This window comes from Lithobates pipiens, unplaced genomic scaffold (genome assembly GCF_037356315.1).
Source record: "Lithobates pipiens isolate NorthernLeopardFrog02 unplaced genomic scaffold, aLitPip1_a1.2 Scaffold_13, whole genome shotgun sequence".
NCBI lineage: Eukaryota > Metazoa > Chordata > Amphibia > Anura > Ranidae > Lithobates > Lithobates pipiens.
The window spans coordinates 107214658-107234564 of record NW_027507718.1 but is presented as its reverse complement, the minus strand read 5'-3'; the positions used below and the strand labels follow the sequence as shown (position 1 = coordinate 107234564).

The window sequence follows — 19907 nt, the reverse complement described above, 5'->3', positions numbered from 1 at the left end:
ATTTGCGCAGCAGTCTTACAAGCGCACTTTTTTTGGGACAAAAGTACACTCTTTTGAATTAAAAAAAAGACGATAGTAAAGTTAGCCCAATTTTACGCTGAGTAAATTGATACTCAACATGTCACGCTTCAAAATTGCGCCCGCTCGTGGAATGGCAAAAATTTTTTACCCTTAAAAATCTCCAAAAGGTGACATTTAAAAAATTCTACAGGTTAGATGTTTTAAGTTACAGAGGAGTTCTAAGGCTAGAATTAATTGTTCTCACTCTACCTATTGTGGTGTAACCTCATGTGTGGGCACTACTCACCTATGCGTTCACTTCTGCACACGAGCTTGGCGCGATGGGGCGTGTTTAAAAACATTTTTTTCCCTTATTTATTGTACCTTTTATTTTTAAACTCTTTAAAAAAAAAAAAAAATAAGTGTCACTTTTATTCCTATTACAAGGAATGTAAAACATCCCTTGTAATAGAAAAAACAAAGCATGACAGGACCTCTTAAATACGAGATCTGGGGTCAAAAAGACCTCAGATTTCATATTTACACTTGAATGCAACTTAAAAAGTTTGTAATTAAATTTTTTTTTTTTAAATGTCTCTTTAAGAGCTGTGGGCGGAAGTGACGTTTTGACATTGCTTCTGCCCTGCATTGTTATGGAGATGGGGGCCATCTTCCCCTCACTCGTCTCCATGCCCAGCCAGGGTGGAGATCCGATCGCCTCTGCCAAATGATTCGGTAAGCGACGGACGGCATCGTAGCGCGGCCCTCTCCCGCAGCAGATAAAATGATCTTGCAGAGAATCCACCGCAGAGACCACTCTTATCAGAAACCAGACCGCCGGCTGAACAAGAGGATACCAGGGTTATAGCAGCTAGCTGCTGCCATAATAACGATATCTCAATAAAAGTAAAGACGTATATCAGGGTGCGATGGTCCAGAAGTGGTTAACCACTACAATACAGGGCACTTTCGCCCCCTTCCTTCCCAGCCCAATTTTCAGCTTTCATCGCTCTCGCCAATTTCAATGACAATTGTGCGGTCATGCTACACTGTACCCAAATTAAATTTTTATCATTTTGTTCGCACAAATAGAGCTTTATTTTGGTGGTATTTGTTCACGACTCCGTTTTTTTATTTTTTGCGATATAAGCGCAAAAAAGCGGAAATTTGGAAAAAAAACAATATTTTCTTTTTTCTATTTTAAAAGAAATCCAATAAAATCAAATTTTGTCCTAAATTTAAGCCAAAATGTATTCTGCTACATGTTTTTGGTAAAAAAAAATTCCCGTTAAGTGTATAATTGGTTTGTGTGATCGCGGACATATGTACGCAAATGATCATGTACAGATGTGTGCAGGTGATCACGTACATATATGTGCAGATAATCATTGGGACATGCGATTTTAGTGGGACATGTGTATTTTGGGGACGTGTGTGTGTGTGTGTACACTGTAGGGTTACACTAGACTGGTGATCAGTGAGTAAAAAGCTGTAAAAACAGCTCATACTCACTGATCACCAGCCGGCTGCAGCGATCTGCTCTCCTCTCCTCAGCGACGACTTCTGTGTGAGGAGAGGAGGAGCCGATTGCCTAGCAACCGGCTGTTTTGATCACATTACGGCTGTGATTGGCCCTCCTGATCACATGACGGCCGTGTCCAATCACAGAGCCCTCCTGCCGATCCGAGATGCGCCGTGTCCGGGTGACACAAGCGCATCGGGATCATGCCGCTGCGCGGGCGCGCACACACGATCCCCCTCCTTCTGAAGGATGTTCCTGAACGTCCAGTCAGAAGGCGCCGGCTCCCACCCGGCCATATATGTACATTGGCCAGGTGGGAAGTGGTTAAAGAGGGCTTCCAAATTCTGATAAGCCCCCTGCCTGCAGACACCCACAACCACCGGCCAGGGTTGTGGGGGAAGAGGCCCTTGTCCCCAGAGCACCCCCCACCATGTTGAATGCATGCGGCCCGGTATGGTTTGAGGGGGGTGGCACTCGCTCACCCCCCCCCTTTCCTGGCCTGCATGCTCTGATAGGGGCCTGATATGGATTTTGGGGGGAGCCCACGCTGCTTTTTGTTTTTTATTTTGGCTTGGGGTCCTTCTTGAAATCAATACCAGACCTTTTTTTCACATTTCTTTTTATTCCCGGAAATGCCCATTTTTATACATTCAGCAAGGAACCCTGTTGACAGCTGACGACTAATGTTATGTAAAAAAGATGATATATATACAAGCTGTGAGCACTGTGGAGGGGCAGATTAACTATTTTAATATTACTGGGTTTAGTAACACTTTAACGGTGTTCCCCGGGAGGTGTTTCTATCTGTATGGGAGATGGGCTGCCTGAGAGAAAAGAGATCGTGGTTCCTGATCACTAGGAACAGATCTTTCGCATTCTGGCTTTATTTCCCACAAACGCAGGTGGACCGCAGACAGAGTCCACCAGGCCTGCGGGCAGCCGCGTGCCCGCAAAAGCCAGTGCACGAACTGACGTACAGTACATCGATTCACGCAGCCGAGACAACTTGCTGCAGTATAACTGTGGTGGCTGGTCGACAACTGGTTGAATATGATTTTGTGTGTATGACAGGAATTCTATTTAGACAAGTCCTCTCAGGAGGCTCAAGATCTGGGAAGGTCTCAGACACAGAAAACTACCAGTGAGTTTACTGGCGGAAGTGACGCAAACTAACTTGAAGCTTCCCCTTCACCCGAAGCCACTGGATGATTTGGGCATATCGCAGTTGACAGCGGTGCCTGTCTTTTGGCAAAGGTGGGTTTGGAGATATAGGTTTAGGTGTAGGTTTAGGAGATATTTCTTGGACCTACAGGTAAGCCTTAATCTTCCTGTAGGTTAAAAAGTGTTTTGTAAGGGTTTACAACCACTTTAAAGACCCCTTTCACAGTGCCAGTGTTTTTCAGCGTGTGGATTTAACTCCTTTTTTGGCCGCTAGCGGGGGGGTTAAAACCGTACCGCTAGTGGCCGAATAGTGGCGCTAAAACAGAAATAGCGCCGCTTTACCACCGATGCCCTAGGCAGCGCAGTGTGAAAGCCATCTAAACAACAAGTGCTCCTTCATTTTTATATATATATATATATTTTTTTAAACGTTCTTTTCTTGTTTATAGCTTCTTTAACTTTGGTCGTGAGCCACATCGGTTTTATTTTTTTGCCTTTTAAAAATGTATTGCCCATGGGAATATACTTGGAAGTGAGTTCACAGTCTTTTCAAAAAATTACCATTTCTGTTCATCGATGACAATATTCCCTCCCAGTCTAAGTCCCAGAGAGCAGCCGTCATTTGCAAATAAAATAAAAAATAAAAAAACATTTGCTCTGAAAGGTGAGCATTTTTTATATCTTTCCCGTAAGTGTTTTTGTTTACAGCCAACATCAAATGAAATCATGTTATGGTCACTGCTACCCAGATATTCCTTTATATTAACATTAGTAATAAGCTCTGCATGGTTTGATATTACCAGGTCCAACAGAGCATCATTCCTAGTTGGGGCCTACAACTGGACAATAAAATTTACCTGTAATAGGTTTATAAATGGTTGCCCTTTAAGAGATCCAGCAGTGCCATTAGTCAATTTCCAGTTAGTTAAAAGCCCTCATCACCGTCCTCACCCTTGCAGCCCTTTCCATCTGTGCAAACAGCCGAGTCCACCTCCTCATTAATATTGGGTGGTCTATAACAAACTTCAATGATCAACTTTGAAGTACACACATCTATATGCAGTTCCACCCATAATGCTTCAGACTCATCACACTCTCCATCAAGTCCTCATTCACACTCGCTTTGAGATCTCAGAGACGGACCCTGCCACATTTCCTTTTTATCCTGTCTCTCTGAAAGTGTACAGGAATATTAATAGCCCAGTCATGTGTATTATGCACACAGTACACACTGTAAAGCAAGGATGCTTTCAGAAATAACATTGTTTAAAAAGTTTTACCACCTACAAAGTTCATAAAAAGGGAAAAAAATAAGCATAATAAGCAAAATAAACTGTAAATTTCTCATTTTGGAGTACAGTACAAGACACAGCTCCCTCCCCCTCTGTCCCTGCATTAATTGGGAGCTTTAAAAAATGCCCACAGGTGTCGGTGGGGCGGGTTGCCCAGGGGGGTCATGGCCAGCAAAGCTTTGCCTGTGTTTTATCATAACAGTACATACAAGACAATGTTGCATATTCAATTTAGATGCGGACACCCCCAAGAAATGAATAAGAGTGATCAACAAGGAGAACATAACTGTACCAGACTGAACTAATTCAGAGTATTGCTGCAGGAACCTTGTAGTTGACACCTGGTAGAACTTAGAGAAGGTACAGACTGAAGACCAGGTGGCAGCCTTGCAAAGCTGGGCAACAGAGGCTTGATCCTAGAATGGCCAGGAAACACCCACTGAGCTGATGGAGTGAGAATGCAAGAAAACTGGAGGTGTTTTACACTGGAGTATAAACTGTTGGGAGGAGTTAGTGATCCACCTGGCAATATTGGATTTTGAAGCAGGATGTCCTTTGTGAGGCTCTGACAAGACAGAGTCCTTCTTTCTAACTGAAGCTGTGGCTTTCAGGTAAATTGTGATAGCTCTGACAATGAAGGAGACTCCGTTTGATATGCTTAGAAGCAGGGTACAAAGAGGTAAGGACAACACCTAAGATGCAAGGTAGCTACCACTTTATGCAGAAAGGTACAACCGGTCTTGCGTACAAGACTAGTCTTTGGCACAGTCACAAATGTCCTAGAATACAGGATGTTTGGTTTCTTAATTGAATAAACTGCAGTCTTGCAAACAGAGATAGATTATTGCAGGACTAGCCTTTAAAAGCATCTCACATTTTCTGCCAGAAGAATCTTAAAAACAAAAAGAACATCATCTTCTATAGGACCAGTAGGTGGTTTGTTTAGGACCAAGACAGCAGGGTCTATGACCACTTTTTAGTGAACTTTTTTTCCCACTGTGTATTTATAGGGTACTCAAAAAGTAGAGTGCAGAAATGGGGTAAGCAAATCTGTGAAATAATACACAGCAACCCAGGTGACAAGCCTGCTGTAGTAAAGTCCCTGTGACAGAAGAGCAGGAGGAACTGCCCGAGTAAAACATGATACCTTCTAAAAGGAGCTCAAGGCAGAACCGATAGCAATACCGACTCATGCACCTGAAACCAAGCTCTGAATGGTGGAATTTTTACCACAAAGTTTGAAAGATTAATGCTTCATAAGTAAATCATTTTCAAACACAATTCCAGGTTTCCTGATGTTTAACCACTTAATAACCGCCCTATAGCCGAATGACGGCTACAGGGCGGTTTAACTTTGGGAGGCCGCCATACGACGTCCTCCCAGAATTCCGCTCTCGCGCGCACTCGAGCGCATCCGTGACCACCGGGTCCACAGGACCCGGCGCATCACGGATCACGGTAAACGCCCGCTCATAGCGGCCGTTTACCACGTGATCGCTCCGTCAAATGACGGAGTGATCACTTGTAAAAAAAAAACGGCGTCATGTTATGACGCCGGTTCCTCCCTGCCCCTCTCTGTACCGATCGGAACAGCGGAGGGGGAAGAGATCGGTGGCAGCAGCGATGTGGGCTGCATCTGCAGTGCCCACATCGCTGCTCACCGAAAATTAACCCCTCAAGTCCCTGCCATTACTCTGCAATACCCTGCAACGCTCTGCAACACCCGCCAATACCCTGCAACACTCTGCAATGCTCTGCAACACCCTCCAATATCCTGCAATGCAATACTCTGAGATACCCTGCAATACCCAGCCATAGACACCCGCCGCCCTCCGGTGCCTCTACCGACTCGCCAATACGATCAAATCCAGAATCTTTTTTTTCCAGGCTTCCCAGCTTAGAGATGAGATGCGGGGTCTTATTAACCCCATATCTCACTGTAAAGAGGACCTGTCATGCCATATTCCTATTACAAGGGATATTTACATTCCTTGTAATAGGAATAAAAGTGATCAAAAAATTTATTTTTGAGGAAAAAAAAAAAATGTCAAACTAAAAAAAAAAAAAAAAAAAAAAAATGTATTGTTCAAGCGCCCCTGTCCCCATGTGCTTGCATGCAGAAGCGAACGCATACGTAAGTCCCGCCCACATATGAAAACGGTGTTCAAACCACACATGTGAGGTATCGCTGTGAACGTTAGAGCGAGAGCAATAATTCTAGCCCTAGATCTCCTCTGTAACTCAAAACATATAACCAGTAAAAAAAAAAAAATTAAATAAATAGTCACCTATGGGGATTTTTAAGTAGCGACGTTTGGCGCCATTCCACGAGCCTGTGCAATTTTGAAGAGTGACATGTTAGGTATCGATTTACTCGGTGTAACTTCATCTTTCACATTATGAAAAAATTGGGCTAACTTTACTGTGTTTTTTTTTTAAGCACAAAACTTTTTTTTCCAAAAAAAAGCATTCGAAAAATTGCTGCGCAAATACCGTGCCAGATAAAAAGTTGCAACGACCACCATTGTATTCTCCAGGGTGTTTGCTAAAAAAAAAAACATTATATATATATATATATATATATATATATATATATATATATATATATATATATATATATATATATATATATATATATATATATATATATATATATATATATATATATATAATGTTTTGGGATTCGATGTAATTTTCTAGCAAATAAATGATGATTTTTAAATGTAGGAGAGAAATGTCAGAATTGTCCTGGGTGCTCCAGAACGCCTGATGGCGCTCCATGCATGTTGGGCCTCTGTATGTGGCCACACTATGTAAAAGTCTCACACATGTGGTATCACCGTACTCGGGAGTAATAGCAGAATGTGTTTTGGGGTGTAATTTGTGGTATGCATATGCTGTGTGAGAAATAAACTGATATGACAAGTAAAAAAAAATCTTGATTTTTGCAAAGAATTGTGGGAAAAAATGACAACTTCAAAAAAAAAAAAAAAACTCATCATGCCTCTTACTAAATACCTTGGAATGTCTTTCCAAAAAGGGGTCATTTGGGGGGGGGTATTTGTACTTTTCTGGCATGTTAGGGTCTCAAGAATTGAAATAGGCCGTCAGTACTTCAGGCGGGATCAATTTTCAGATATTGGCACCATAGCTTGTGGACTCTAACTTTCACAAAGACCAAATAATATCCACCAATTTGTACTTATTTTTACCAAAGATATGTAGTAGTATAAATTTTGGCCAAAAATTATGAAGAAAAAAAATTACTAATCTGCTAAATTTTATAACAGAAACAAAGAAAAATTCATTACAGAATTTTCTGTATTTTTTCTTTTATAGCACAAAAAATAAAAAACCCAGTGGTGATTAAATGCCACCAAAAGAAAGCTCTATTTGTGTGAAAAAAAGGACAAAAATTTCATATAGGTCCAGTGTTGCATGACTGAGTAATTGTCATTCAAAATGTGAGAGCACCGAAAGCTGAAAATTGATCTGGTTATTAAGGGTGTTTAAGTGCCCAGTGGTCAAGTGGTTAATATAGATGAATACTACTTGGAAAACTTGTAATAAAATGAGGCTACAGTATCAGTTCAAACTGTCCGTGTCACTGGTGCCTATTTAGAGTCTGGAGGGCCTTCAGAGTCTGGGCTCTATAAGGATGGACCACAGCCCAGTACCTGTATAGTACACTGCAGGTAGCTACACACATTGCATTAAATGCTAGGGTGGACCTAGTGCTTGAAGCAACATTACAGTATGTGCACACACTTTGGAGGTCCAGATACAACTCCCAAGGTTTTACTGAGATTGCACCAATCTGGATGCACTTCTTCCACTGTTGCATCAGAAGACAGTAAAGATGTAAAATATTAAAAACTTGTTAATCATAGAATGATTTCTGCATAACAGAGACAAGGTCCACCACATAAGGACACTATCAAAAAACATACAATGTCTCGTAGAGTAGGGCTGGGTTATATGGGGTACACCCAAAGAGGGGGATCGAGCAAAGCTTTGCCAGTGTGCAATGACCTGAAGGTAGCAGCCCACAACACAGTTTATGAATGTCCAAACCTAAAATCAGAATATATTGCATCCTCTGCCTCTAAAACAGAATCAACTGTCCTAGGTACACTTGCATTTTTTGAACTCGGCAAATATTGTTTAGACCTCATGGAGAACTACCAACCACAGCTCTTCTGTGGATTTAAGTCTCGCATGTTTATTATCAGGGCTCTGTGAGACATACCATTTCCTCTGTTCTCCTTACTGAAGATAGTTCTTTAGTACATTTGTAAGGCTTCATTCACACTGCAGTCAGGGCCACCTACAGTCTTGTCCAATTAGAACAGCTGTCCCCATACTCTTACATCGACCGTCCACACAGAATATGGGGGCTCAAACTGCAAAACCATTCATGGCCTACTGGCCTCTGCACCCATGTTGAAAGATTTTAGAGATGTGCTTCAAATCTGGGCAAGAGCACCTGCTGCTGCTATTTTTGTTGTACTTCAGAACATACCAGCTATTTTTCTGAGCACCAGACCTAGGAAATTTATCTAGTTTCTTTATTGGAAGAATGGCTTTTTAGTTCCAAGTTCCCCATGAAAAACACCTCTGACCAGACTTCGCTAGACTGTCCATGAGCATACCAGGGGTCCCACCAAGTTTGACAGGTCAGAGCCGATTCTGCAAAGGGAAGTGGGAATGCCTCATGTGCTGCACTTAGATTTCCTTGGCCTACTACTGCATTTTCAGTCCCTCAAAGTTGCATCTTTGTGCTTCTACAGCACATCTGGAAACTTCTGTTTTTTAATTTATGCCTAAGAGACCTTATTAATTCTGTAAGACCACCCTGTCTTTATTGTGAACATTAGCCTCAAATTGTTAGAGCATGGCTTTTCCTTACTCAGTTTTATTCCTCCTACACAGCAGATTCTGTTTGTATTTTAAAGTGGTTGTAAACCTACTTTTTGGACTTCTACTTATAGGCAAGCCTAGAATTAAGCTTACCTATAGGTAGTGGAAATATCTCCTAAACGTGCGCCGTTCAGGAGATATATCACAGTCCGCCGAAAATTCCAACGGAGCATGCGTAGGGAAGAAACAAAACTAAGTGGTTTCTTCCCTAGCCTGTGCCGTTAATTGCAGCTCCTGTGCGCATTTGTGGGAGTGACGTCACGTGACTCCAGCGAATCACAGAGCCAGAGTCCACGGGCCGGAAGGAAGAGGGGCCAGAAGTTGGATGCTGCCGATTGGATTGTGGCCTACATTCTAATGTCTATAGGTCAGAAGCTCACTGGCAGAATGCTCTTGGGCAGGAATCTCCAAACTACAGCCCTCCAGCTGTTACAGAATTACACGTCCCATGAGGCATTTTAAAAACGGACGTTCCCAGACATAACCAAGCATGATGGGAATTGCGATTTCTGAACTGGGTGGCCATAGTTTGGAGAATCAAACTAAAGGATTTAAACTTGCTTCAATTGACCTCTCCCTCATTAAGCATGTGAATGCAATGTCAGGAAAAAACAAAACAAAAAAAACACCTTTTAACCACTTGAGGACCGCCGTATTGCCATTGTACGTCAGCACAATGGCACAGGCAGGCATAATCACGTACATCTACGTGATTGCCTTCCAGCGGGTGGGGGGTCCGATCGGACCCCCTCCCGCTGGTTACGGCGGTCCGATTCGGTCCAGGAGCGCTCCGTGATGAGGGGATGGCCGTTGGTTTTCGGCCACCCCCTCTGGATCGCTCCTGGCCAATGAGAAGCTTCCTCCCCTGTGTATTGTTTACACAGGAAGGAGGAAGTGATGTCATTCTCCTCGGGGCGGTCTTTTTGACTGGACTACGAGGAGAACAGTAAAAGTAAGTGTGCACCAACACTACACTGACATGTAGGTACACACAGGCACACAAACCCCCCCCCGATCCCCCCCCCCGATCGCCCCCCGCCCCCCCTCCCCCCCCAGTCACAGTGTCACTGATTGCATTGATCATTTCTTTACTGATCAATGCATTCAGTGTCAGTTGTGACAGTAAAAACTGTCAGGACAGTTAGTGTTAGGTCCAGGGTAGCCCCCTATCACCCCCCAATAAAGATTTAACCCCCTGATTGCCCCTAGAGTTAACCCTTTCACCCCCTTTTGCCAGTGTCACTAAGCGATCATTTTTCTGATCGCTGCATGTGTCGCTAGGTAGCTAGTTATTTTTTTAGGTTCACCGCCAGGTTTTTATAGCGCTAGGTACCCCGATATACTACCCAATAATGTTTTTAACCCCCTGATTGCCGCTAGTTAACCCTTTCACCCCCTTTTGCCAGTGTCACTAAGCGATCGTTTTTCTGATCGCTGCATTAGTGTCGCTACAGTCGCTAGGTAGCTAGTTATTTTTTTAGGTTCACCGCCAGGTTTTTATAGCGCTAGGTACCCCGATATACTACCCAATAATGTTTTTAACCCCCTGATTGCCGCTAGTTAACCCTTTCACCCCCTTTTGCCAGTGTCACTAAGCGATCGTTTTTCTGATCGCTGCATTAGTGTCGCTACAGTCGCTAGGTAGCTAGTTATTTTTTTAGGTTCACCGCCAGGTTTTTATAGCGCTAGGTACCCCGATATACTACCCAATAATGGTTTTAACCCCCTGATTGCTGCTAGTTAACCCTTTCACCAGCGATCACAGTATAAGTGTCACTGGTGACGCTGGTTAGCCAGTTAGTTATTTAGGTTCCCCGTCAGGTTTTTATATAGCGCCAGGGACCCCCATATACTACCTAATAAAAATTTGAACCACCTGATTGCCCCTAGTTAACCCTTTCACCACTGATCACCGTATAAGTGTTACGGGTGACTCTGGTTAGTTTGTTTTTTATAGCATTTTATATTCAAATCCGGAAGGCAGTGCTTGGTTTTCGGGGTCCCGTACGTGGCTAGGCTCCCAAAAAGTCCCCCACATGTGGTATCCCCGTACTCGGGAGAAGCAGCAGAATTTATTTTGGGGTGTAATTTGACTTCTGCCCATAGCATGTGTGAGCAATATATCATTTAGTGACAACTTTGTGCAAAAAAAAAAAAGTTTGTAATATTCCCGCAACTTTTGGCAAAATATAAAATATTCCATGGACTCAACATGCCTCTCAGTAAATAGCTTGGGGTGTCTACTTTCCAAAATGGGGTCATTTGGGGGGGTTTTGTGCTATTTTGGCATTTTATGGCCTTCGAAACTGTGATAGGTAGTGAGGAGTTAAATCAAAAATTTGCACCCTTAGAAATCCTGAAGGTGGTGATTGGTTTTCGGGGTGCCGTGCGCGACTAGACTCCCAAAAAGTCCCACACATGTGGTATCCCCGTACTCGGGAGAAGCAGCAGAATGTATTTTGGGGTGCAATTCCACATATAACCATGGCATGTGTGAGCAATATATCATTTAGTGACAACTTTTTGTAAAAAAAAATTTTTTATTTTTTTTTTGTCATTATTCAATCCCTTAGGACAAAAAAAATAAATATTCAATGGGCTCAACATACCCATCAGCAATTTCCTTGGGGTGTCTACTTTCCAAAATGGGGTCATTTGGGGGGGGGATTTGTACTGCCCTGCCATTTTAGCACCTCAAGAAATGAGATCGGCAGTCATAAATTAAAAGCTGTGTAAATTCCAGAAAATGTACTCTAGTTTGTAGACGCTATAACTTTTGCGCAAACCAAAAAATATTCGCTTATTGACATTTTTTTTACTAAAGACATGTGGCTGAATAAATTTTGCCCTCAATGTATGACTAAAATTTAGTTTATTCGATTTTTCTTATAACAAAAAGAAGAAAATATCTTTTTTTTTCAAAATTTTCGCTCTTTTTCCATTTATATCGCAAAAAAAAAAAAATCGCAGAGGCAATCAAATACCATCAAAAGAAAGCTCTATTTGTGGGAAGAAAAGGACGCAAGTTTCGTTTGGGTGCAATATTGCATGACCGCGCAAATACCAGTTAAAGCAGCGCAGTGCGAAATTGCAAAAAGACCTCTGGTCCTTAAGGTATTTATTGGTCCGAGGCTGAAGTGGTTAAAGAAACAGTCTAAAAGTCAGCCAGATGTTTGCACATGGTGTTGCATCTGTGCTTCTAGCTGGCCTAATTTTAGTTAAGGCCAAATACACAAATGTTCCAAGACAGAATTCATGACCAATCTGCTAATTAAAAACAATCCTTTAGGCCTTGTTCTGTTTTACTGACCCTTTTGAAAAGCAATGGTGGTAGACCACTTTTTAGGAGCAGTTGACTGGTGGCTGAAAGGCAATACATCTCCCTTTACGCTTGTTTAAAGCATTGGAAGCCAGCACAATGAGCCGCAACAGCCTGTATTACACGAGGTTGCATAGCAACTGCAGGGCAGTCTTGTGAACTTGACTAGGTTGAATTTGGAAGCCAGAAGAGACAGATTGTATACTTTTTGCAGTGGCGACATGTACAAACATGGCCATAGGTGTTACTTGTGGCTTAGCGGTCAGTAAAACTGCAGCTCAACCAAGTGTTTAGCGCCCCTTGGCTGTCTGTGTAAATGGGGTCTCAAAGCTGAAATGCAGATAGCTTCAGTCTTGAACAGTTGTACAAGCTCCTCTTACATGCTGAAATAGCTTAATCTGATTTCATTGCACACAACTCGAAGGGAGCATTAGAAGCTTCAGCAAGTCAGATAGAGCCTGCTTCATTTCCTGGTTAAGTATCCATGCTTATAGGGATGGGTTATATGCAGACACGTTCTCCAAATGGGCAACAGTTTCTCTTTAATGTGTGGGCATAAGACATTAAAGGGGAGGGGAAGGGAAGGGAAGGGAAGAAGGAAGGAAGGAAGGAAGGAAGGAAGGAAGGAAGGAAGGAAGGAAGGAAGGAAGGAAGGAAGGAAGGAAGGAAGGAAGGAAGGAAGGAAGGAAGGAAGGAAGGAAGGATTAATTACCCATGTAGTCCTAGGCCAAACTGTAGCAATGGTTTCAAAAATCAAAGCTGTATGGACAATAATTTAGTAGACAAGTCAAGCACAACAAGATAGGTGTACATCACACATTTATTACTGAACAACCCTCTCTCAACTCCAAAATTGGACACAGGGATAAAAAATAAAAAAAAATAAATCATTGCACTACTTAGTAAAGCATTACTAGTAACTCTCATAAAAAATGTACAAATTGTTAAAAATTTATCAAGCCTTCAAATGATTTGGTTACAGATATTTATAATACATTTAAAACTACATGTCATGTTAAATGATACCATAGAGAATGAAGAAAAAAAAAATGAATCCAATAAAATCCATTACGCTTTCATTGGCAAATCTGAAAACACATAAATAGCAAAATGAGGTAACTGTAAATGTACCAAAAGGGGGAGAACAAGCAAAAGGCTCCTTCCTGCAAGGCCTAAAGATCATTCAGTTGAACAATTTCATTCAGGAAAAAATACTGTAACAGTGACAAAGCATGTTATACAAACAAAAGAAAAAAAAACTGAACATCTATAGGCCTTAACCACAAAATATGCAAAAGGCTAAGATGTCATGCAAAAACTGAAAAAAAAAACAAATGCAAACGAAATTCCAGATGAAGCCAAAATTAGATAAAAGAATGAGTGGGAGATGACAACCAACATCTGTATTGATTCTTGTGCAGGTCAGGCACTACTGCAGGCTAGGGCTAGAGGCATCAGAAATAGAACATATGGCAGTAACAGCTGAAAGACATCCTCCGGCTCTTTTAAAATGTTGGCCTCAAAACTGAGAGGGACATAAAAAAATAAAAATAAAGTTTGTAGTTGGTCCGAGCTGGTTCAGAACACATGCATGTGTGCTTTTTTAGATTTTAGAACATTAACCACAGGAAGCAAGTCAGCACATGTCTGCAAGACATCCATGCAAGAAGCAAACGAAAAAGAAAAAAAAAAAATCCAGAAGTACCAGCCTCCAGAGTTCAGCTTGAAAACTGAACAAGTCTACTTTGTAGTCCATAAAACAAAGAAATTGCATTGTGTCTGAAAAGGTTGGGGGGGGGGGGGGGGGGGGGGGGGGGGCCCAAGAAAAAAAAAAATTAAAAAAAAAAAAAAAACACAGGTGTGTACCCTAGACTTTAATTTTCATCTCAGCTTTTTTTGCATTTCGCTCAGTCTAAGCTAGAAAAAGTGCAATGCTTGCATGCTTTAATAAAGTGAATATTGAGTGTAGTAGTGTTATTAAGTCTATACAAGTAAAAACATTTTCTGCAGTATATAAAAAGTATTTGTAGCACTATAAGAGGAGTCTGATATACAATTTCTGCAATTACATGATTTTATTAAAAATAGGTGACGACATCCAGTGGCTGGTTAGTATTAAGCAAAGTTTGATTTACAATGATACCAAAAGCAAACTTTTGTCCATTTGGTTTCAAGAAAACGTTGGTGTTTGCAGGTTCTGAGTTTACAGCGATCAAAAAAACCAAGCTGTTCTGAATTCACTTTTGGGCGATTGAGGCAACAGTGTGTAAAAACCATAGGCAAATTGTGCTTTTTGTTTTAGTCCACTGAACCACAAGCTCGGAGAAAGGGCAAGCAGCATGAAGTAACAGAATAACACTGTCAGACACAGAACTGTGACAAGCACAGGGACAGACATGCATCACAAATTATGACACACACTACTAATTTAAAGCTGGACTTGGCAGCAAAAGTACATTATCATTGTGCTGCTTGTGCTATTGCAACCAAAGGTGAGGAAAAAATAACAAAAAACAAAACAAAAAAAACACTACCCAAAGAAAGGTAGCATTGCAGGGGATAAAGAAAAAAGTGCATTTAAAAATCGAACATATATTTCTAGTGTGCATGCAAAATGAGCACTACAAGTTAGTAATCCCAATACACACACAATCAAGACTTGCCAATGAACTTTAAAAGCACTAATCTCCCACAAACACTGGATGTTCATTTTGTAGGCTCATATTGCCTCCCATTTCAATAGAATCAGCATCAATGGAATACGCACTTTGAGCCAGGAATTAATGATTTTGCTAACCCCAAAATTTTAGATATGCCAAATATTGTTTTTACCTACAGAACAGGTGCTCCTAACTGTACATAGGCAGCTGATAAAGCCAAGAACAAAATTCAATGACACAGAAAATCACAGGAGCCAAACAATGAACAGCTTTAAACAGTCTATACACTGCCAACACCTTTGATTGATTGTGTTACTTTACATTAATGCTTGCTGCACAAAATTAAAGCCCAACACCAGGTTTCTTGTGACTTTAAATAGTTCATTTGGACTAAGCTGGTGCAAACTATTTGCTTTACTAACAGATGTGCACTCTGGGAAACTGTATAAACTATATAGCATCATGCTACATACAGTACACAGGGGTGTGTTCCGGCGGGTCTTCCCACAAAATCGAGTTAAGCTGGCTGCAACTGATCCATTCACAGGAAGCTTTGTATTGCATGAATGCAAACAAGGATTCCTCTGATTGGCTGAGCAGATGTCACAATTTCAACTTCAGCCAGAGTTAGTTAAGCTTGGTCCAAACAAACTAGTTACAAGAAACAGAGTAAGGTTTTAAAATGAATCCATTGTATTTACAGATAAGCTCTTCTTTTTGAAGTCGACTAAGTAATCATGATTCTTAAAAAACCGGCCTGTGCCAAACTGAATCAACAACACGGGTCTCTTGGACCTCCAAGAAAGATTTTGACGAAGATTCTGACAAATTTCATGAACAGAAGGATGAGGAATATTACAATGGCAGGTTGTTTGTAGGTGGTAACTGTTCACACGGAATCCATGCTTGACTTTCAATTTACTGAGTTTACCTTACTTGTCAGTTATCACTCTTTGGAAAGTTCCTCAGGTTTTGTGTCCTGTGTACCTAGGACTAAAAATGTAGCTACAGACATGCACAATAATCAGTGCTGAAGTGATCAGTAATTACTTCAGCAGTCACATTTTACATACAGTTTAGTCAAGTTAGTTAAAGTGAACTTTTAGTGAAACAGTTTATAAAAACTGGCAGCAGAAAAAAAAAAAAAAAAAAACACTAGGTGCCTGAATGCAACTTTAGCTGCTTTCCAAATGCTGGCCATACACTATACGAAAAATTGTCCGAACCCATTTTTGGAGAAAAAAAATACATTTGGCCGTGAGCGCAAACGATAGTGCCATCATGTGATGACCGATAAATTGTTCAGTTGACATGAATGAATGCATTTTTTGTTTTTTACATACACCTAGTGCAGACAGTTCAGCCAGGAAACACATTAACCTTTCAAGTTACCGCTCCAAACTTGTCCTTCATTTTTTCAGCTCAAAAACATCCCAGTGAGTATTGATTTTGTGCCCATTAACTGGCTGAAAAACAAACACTGTCGAAATGACTGAATTTCAGACGATTTTTCTTATACTGTATGGCCAGCATAAGGCAGGCCATACTTAGAGCGAATTTCTTTCCTACAGCAACCAGTTGCAGGAAAGAAATCTGCTGGGATTCCCCATCGCCATCTTGACAGGGGAATCCTTCCCACCACTCCATTGTTTTCTAGTGGCAGGGGGGGGGGGGGGGGGGCTCAGCTGTATACCAGTCACTAGCCAGGCTGATTGTACCCAAGCTGATCGATCAACTTGGGTACATTCAGTCTACCCATACATGGTTCGAATCTCAGCCAGTTCCTACTGAACTGCCTCAAGTTTCAAAACCTTCTATGGTAGGACTTGGTCAGCAAATATCAGAATGCAATACTGGAGCTCTCACCTGCCCTTTAATGCGATGTATGGCTTAACTAACCATTAGTAGGCCATACATCGCAAAAGTAGGCCAGAGCTCAGATTTGAAATTTTGCATTAAATGAACATCCTGGGTTTTGGGTGGGAGTTGGGGAGTGGTCACGGATGACCTAGCCAAGCCCTGCTGCGAGCTTCTAAAAGTTTAAAGTCTGTACAATTGAAGATCACCATCGTAATACATTTTAAGCAAAAAAAAAAAAATTTAAAACCGTTTTACTCTATTTCCTGTTGGCAGTTCAGATGTCACAACAGGACAAAAATGAGCCAGTGGGAGCAGGTATTCTACATAACCAGGAGCTCTCAAAAAAATTGCAGCAATCGTGTTGTAGAAAAGTGGTGGCATTTTAAGACATGGGCTGCCAGAAGTGTCAGTATAGTTTATTTTATTTATGTTTTAACAGGCTGAAGTTAGTTTAGATTTAGAAGTTACCTAGTGGTCACAAAAGATTTTACAGATTGTATCACTAGTTGATTTCTTGCTGAATCAGACAAAATGATCAGTGGGTGGCCTGGGCGGCACCACCCAGCGCAGCAAACTGATGTAAAAATCAAAAGGAGTCGGGCAGAAAATTGGCAGCTTAACGACCTGCAGTCACTGATCAGGTTTTTTAAGCCACAGGTGCCAGCTTTCAGAACACAACAGCCAGCAGGTATCTATCCTGTTTAGCAAGGGTCGAAGAACAGGGGCTGAACAAAAGAAATTATGAATGACCACCTTTAGAGTAATTATTCCAAAACGCAAACTCTGTAGAGGTTTAATGGACAACTGCATCAAAAACTAATATTTCAGCATTGGGTGGATTAATCATCCACTGGCATCTTTTCTTGACTGCTATTCTGTTCCACGCCAGAATTCCAGTGGGAAATCCTGCTGTTGGAATCCCTAAATGTTTTAAGAAGTCACAGTGTGATAAAACTATTTTTACCTTTCAATCTGCAGCTCTGTAATTTTCTGTGAAAGACAATGCAATATGGCTACCTGGAGGTGGTGTTCTATACACAGAATGTGTACAGAACTCACCCAGATACATAATTTCCTGCTTGTGTGATTGGCTCACTGATTTTCCCAGAAGTTAGCACTAAAATACAAGTAACATTTTTGGCATCCCCCAAAACAAATATTTTAGGAGCTACTCCCAAAGAGAAATGCCTAAAAGGATGCAGATCCTGACACTTTCCTCAGCTTTGCAGGTGCCCCAGCTGATTGATAATTTTAAAACCACTCCCATTCATTTTGCACATGAAAAAACAGCTAGATCTTCTGACTAAAAAAAGGTAGGAATCTCTAAGAAAGTTTGTTAAAATCCTTGCAGTGTACATTGTTCATCATGTTTTTTTCTCAATAGTGGAGTTACTCTAACGAGGGTAAAAAAAAAAAAAAATCTGGAATGTGTGGAATGGGTCTTTATGGATGATGCGTAATGCCTCTAAATACATGCTGCACTTTTCTTCGTATAAAAGGACAGAGCATCTATTCCTGCTAAGCACAAAACAGAAATAAATGGCAATCGCTGTACATGCAATGTTTTGTCATGTCTGTTGCTCTTCTCCATGTTGTGCAAGGTGGGATGGTAATCCTCATCCATTACCACGATAGGCTGATACCACTTAGCAAGGAAGAAGACATGCTGTACTTTTATACAAAAAAGCATTGTGGCATGTACTAAAAGTTTCCTTTGCAAATATAGAGTGATCCTGGACCACAGTGAGGTCCTTCTGCCCAGACCTAAAGAGCCCTGGAAATCATTGAAGGACCAGTTTGGACAAACGCATGTAGTTACTATGTCGTCTAGAAGCTCTTTGCTTTCTCAGACAGAAGCTCATAAACACACTTTGCATGCACAAGAGGAATATGGAAATCATTTGGACAGAAACAAAATTTTTAAGCAACTGCAATGTTAATTTACTTGTCTCTCTACAAATGCACTTTTTCCCCTTCCCCAGCAGTGGCACAGATAAGCACAACATAGGAAAGTCAGTGGTAAATATTATATGGATAACAAAATCTAGGAGGAAGGGTAATGAAATGCCTATAGATTGCTACACCCTTAGCATTCAGTGTGCAACTGCAAACACAAGAAAAGAAACCAGTGTACAGTACTAGTACTGTTTAAATAACACACAAGATTATACATTGCAGCATAGGTAATACTACACACATTCATTCTTAGTACATGCTGGTATATAGGTTCTCACCACATATTCACGCTCTTGTGCTCGACACAAGTAACCACGCAAAGCATTGTCACCAACATACACGCACACATTCCACTCACCTGCTCACAGTATCTGAAGGCTCTATAACAAGGTAGATTGCTAAACTGTTTGGAGCTACCACTGTATCTTGTTTTTCTTTTTTTATCTTCGTTTAAATATAAAAGCACATGCTAAAAGATCACATCCACGGTAATCTTGCAGCAAAAAAAAACAAAAAAAAAAAACCTCGGAATGATCACACGAAAACCAGGGAATGTTAGTGCACACACAAAATAAGCTACAGAATATAAAAAATAATAATCTTTGGAGTCCCAATCACACGGTTAGTATAACAATCCCATAATTGTGAAGACTAGTTAGAAGCTTTATAATTGATTAAATCACACAGTGCAAAAAGAGGTCCATTGACCCTTTTGTGTAAAGAATAGGCTGGAAGCCACACGGGTTAAGTTCAATGGAAAGTTTTTTTTCTGCGACTAGGAACACCCGAGCTGGAAATGTGCTCCGACACTGGTCATTCTGAATCACGATGTACTTCTGAAGCATCAGCTCGACATATCGGGCAGGTACGATTTGCCTAGAGGACAAAAGCAGGAAAAAAAAAAAAAAAAAGGCCTTTAGTTGAGGGAAGCAAACTGATGTGCAGTTCAAAAAACAAACTCTAAAGTGGACTAATAACTAGCTTTCAACTCTCCAATCCAAGTCCTGTACCGGTTACGATTAAATTACAAGTAAAATTGTACCACCAGGGAGGGTAAAGAATTTTAGATCAGGGTGAAGCAAGCATAATGTTTTCTGTTCTTCTAAACATCGGATAGAAAAGCATCAAAATACACTGATCAGTGCTGCAGCCAACTGAATAGCTACATGTACACAATTGAATGAGTTGACACATCCTCTTTCTGCCTATCAGATGCA

The 19907-nt window shown here is 41.1% G+C and overlaps 1 protein-coding gene across 3 annotated transcripts in view; it reads right to left on the bottom strand.

Annotated features, from left to right (window-relative positions):
- Positions 1–14265: 14265 nt before the first annotated feature.
- Positions 14266–19907, bottom strand: part of RNF38 (ring finger protein 38) — a 423900-nt gene continuing 418258 nt past the window's right edge. For all 3 annotated transcript variants that reach the window (XM_077475379.1, XM_077475378.1, XM_077475380.1), the window contains one exon: positions 14266–19566. In XM_077475379.1, the coding sequence (XP_077331505.1) occupies positions 19504–19566 (63 nt within the window). In that variant the 3' untranslated portion in view covers positions 14266–19503. The remainder of the gene's footprint in view (positions 19567–19907) is intronic.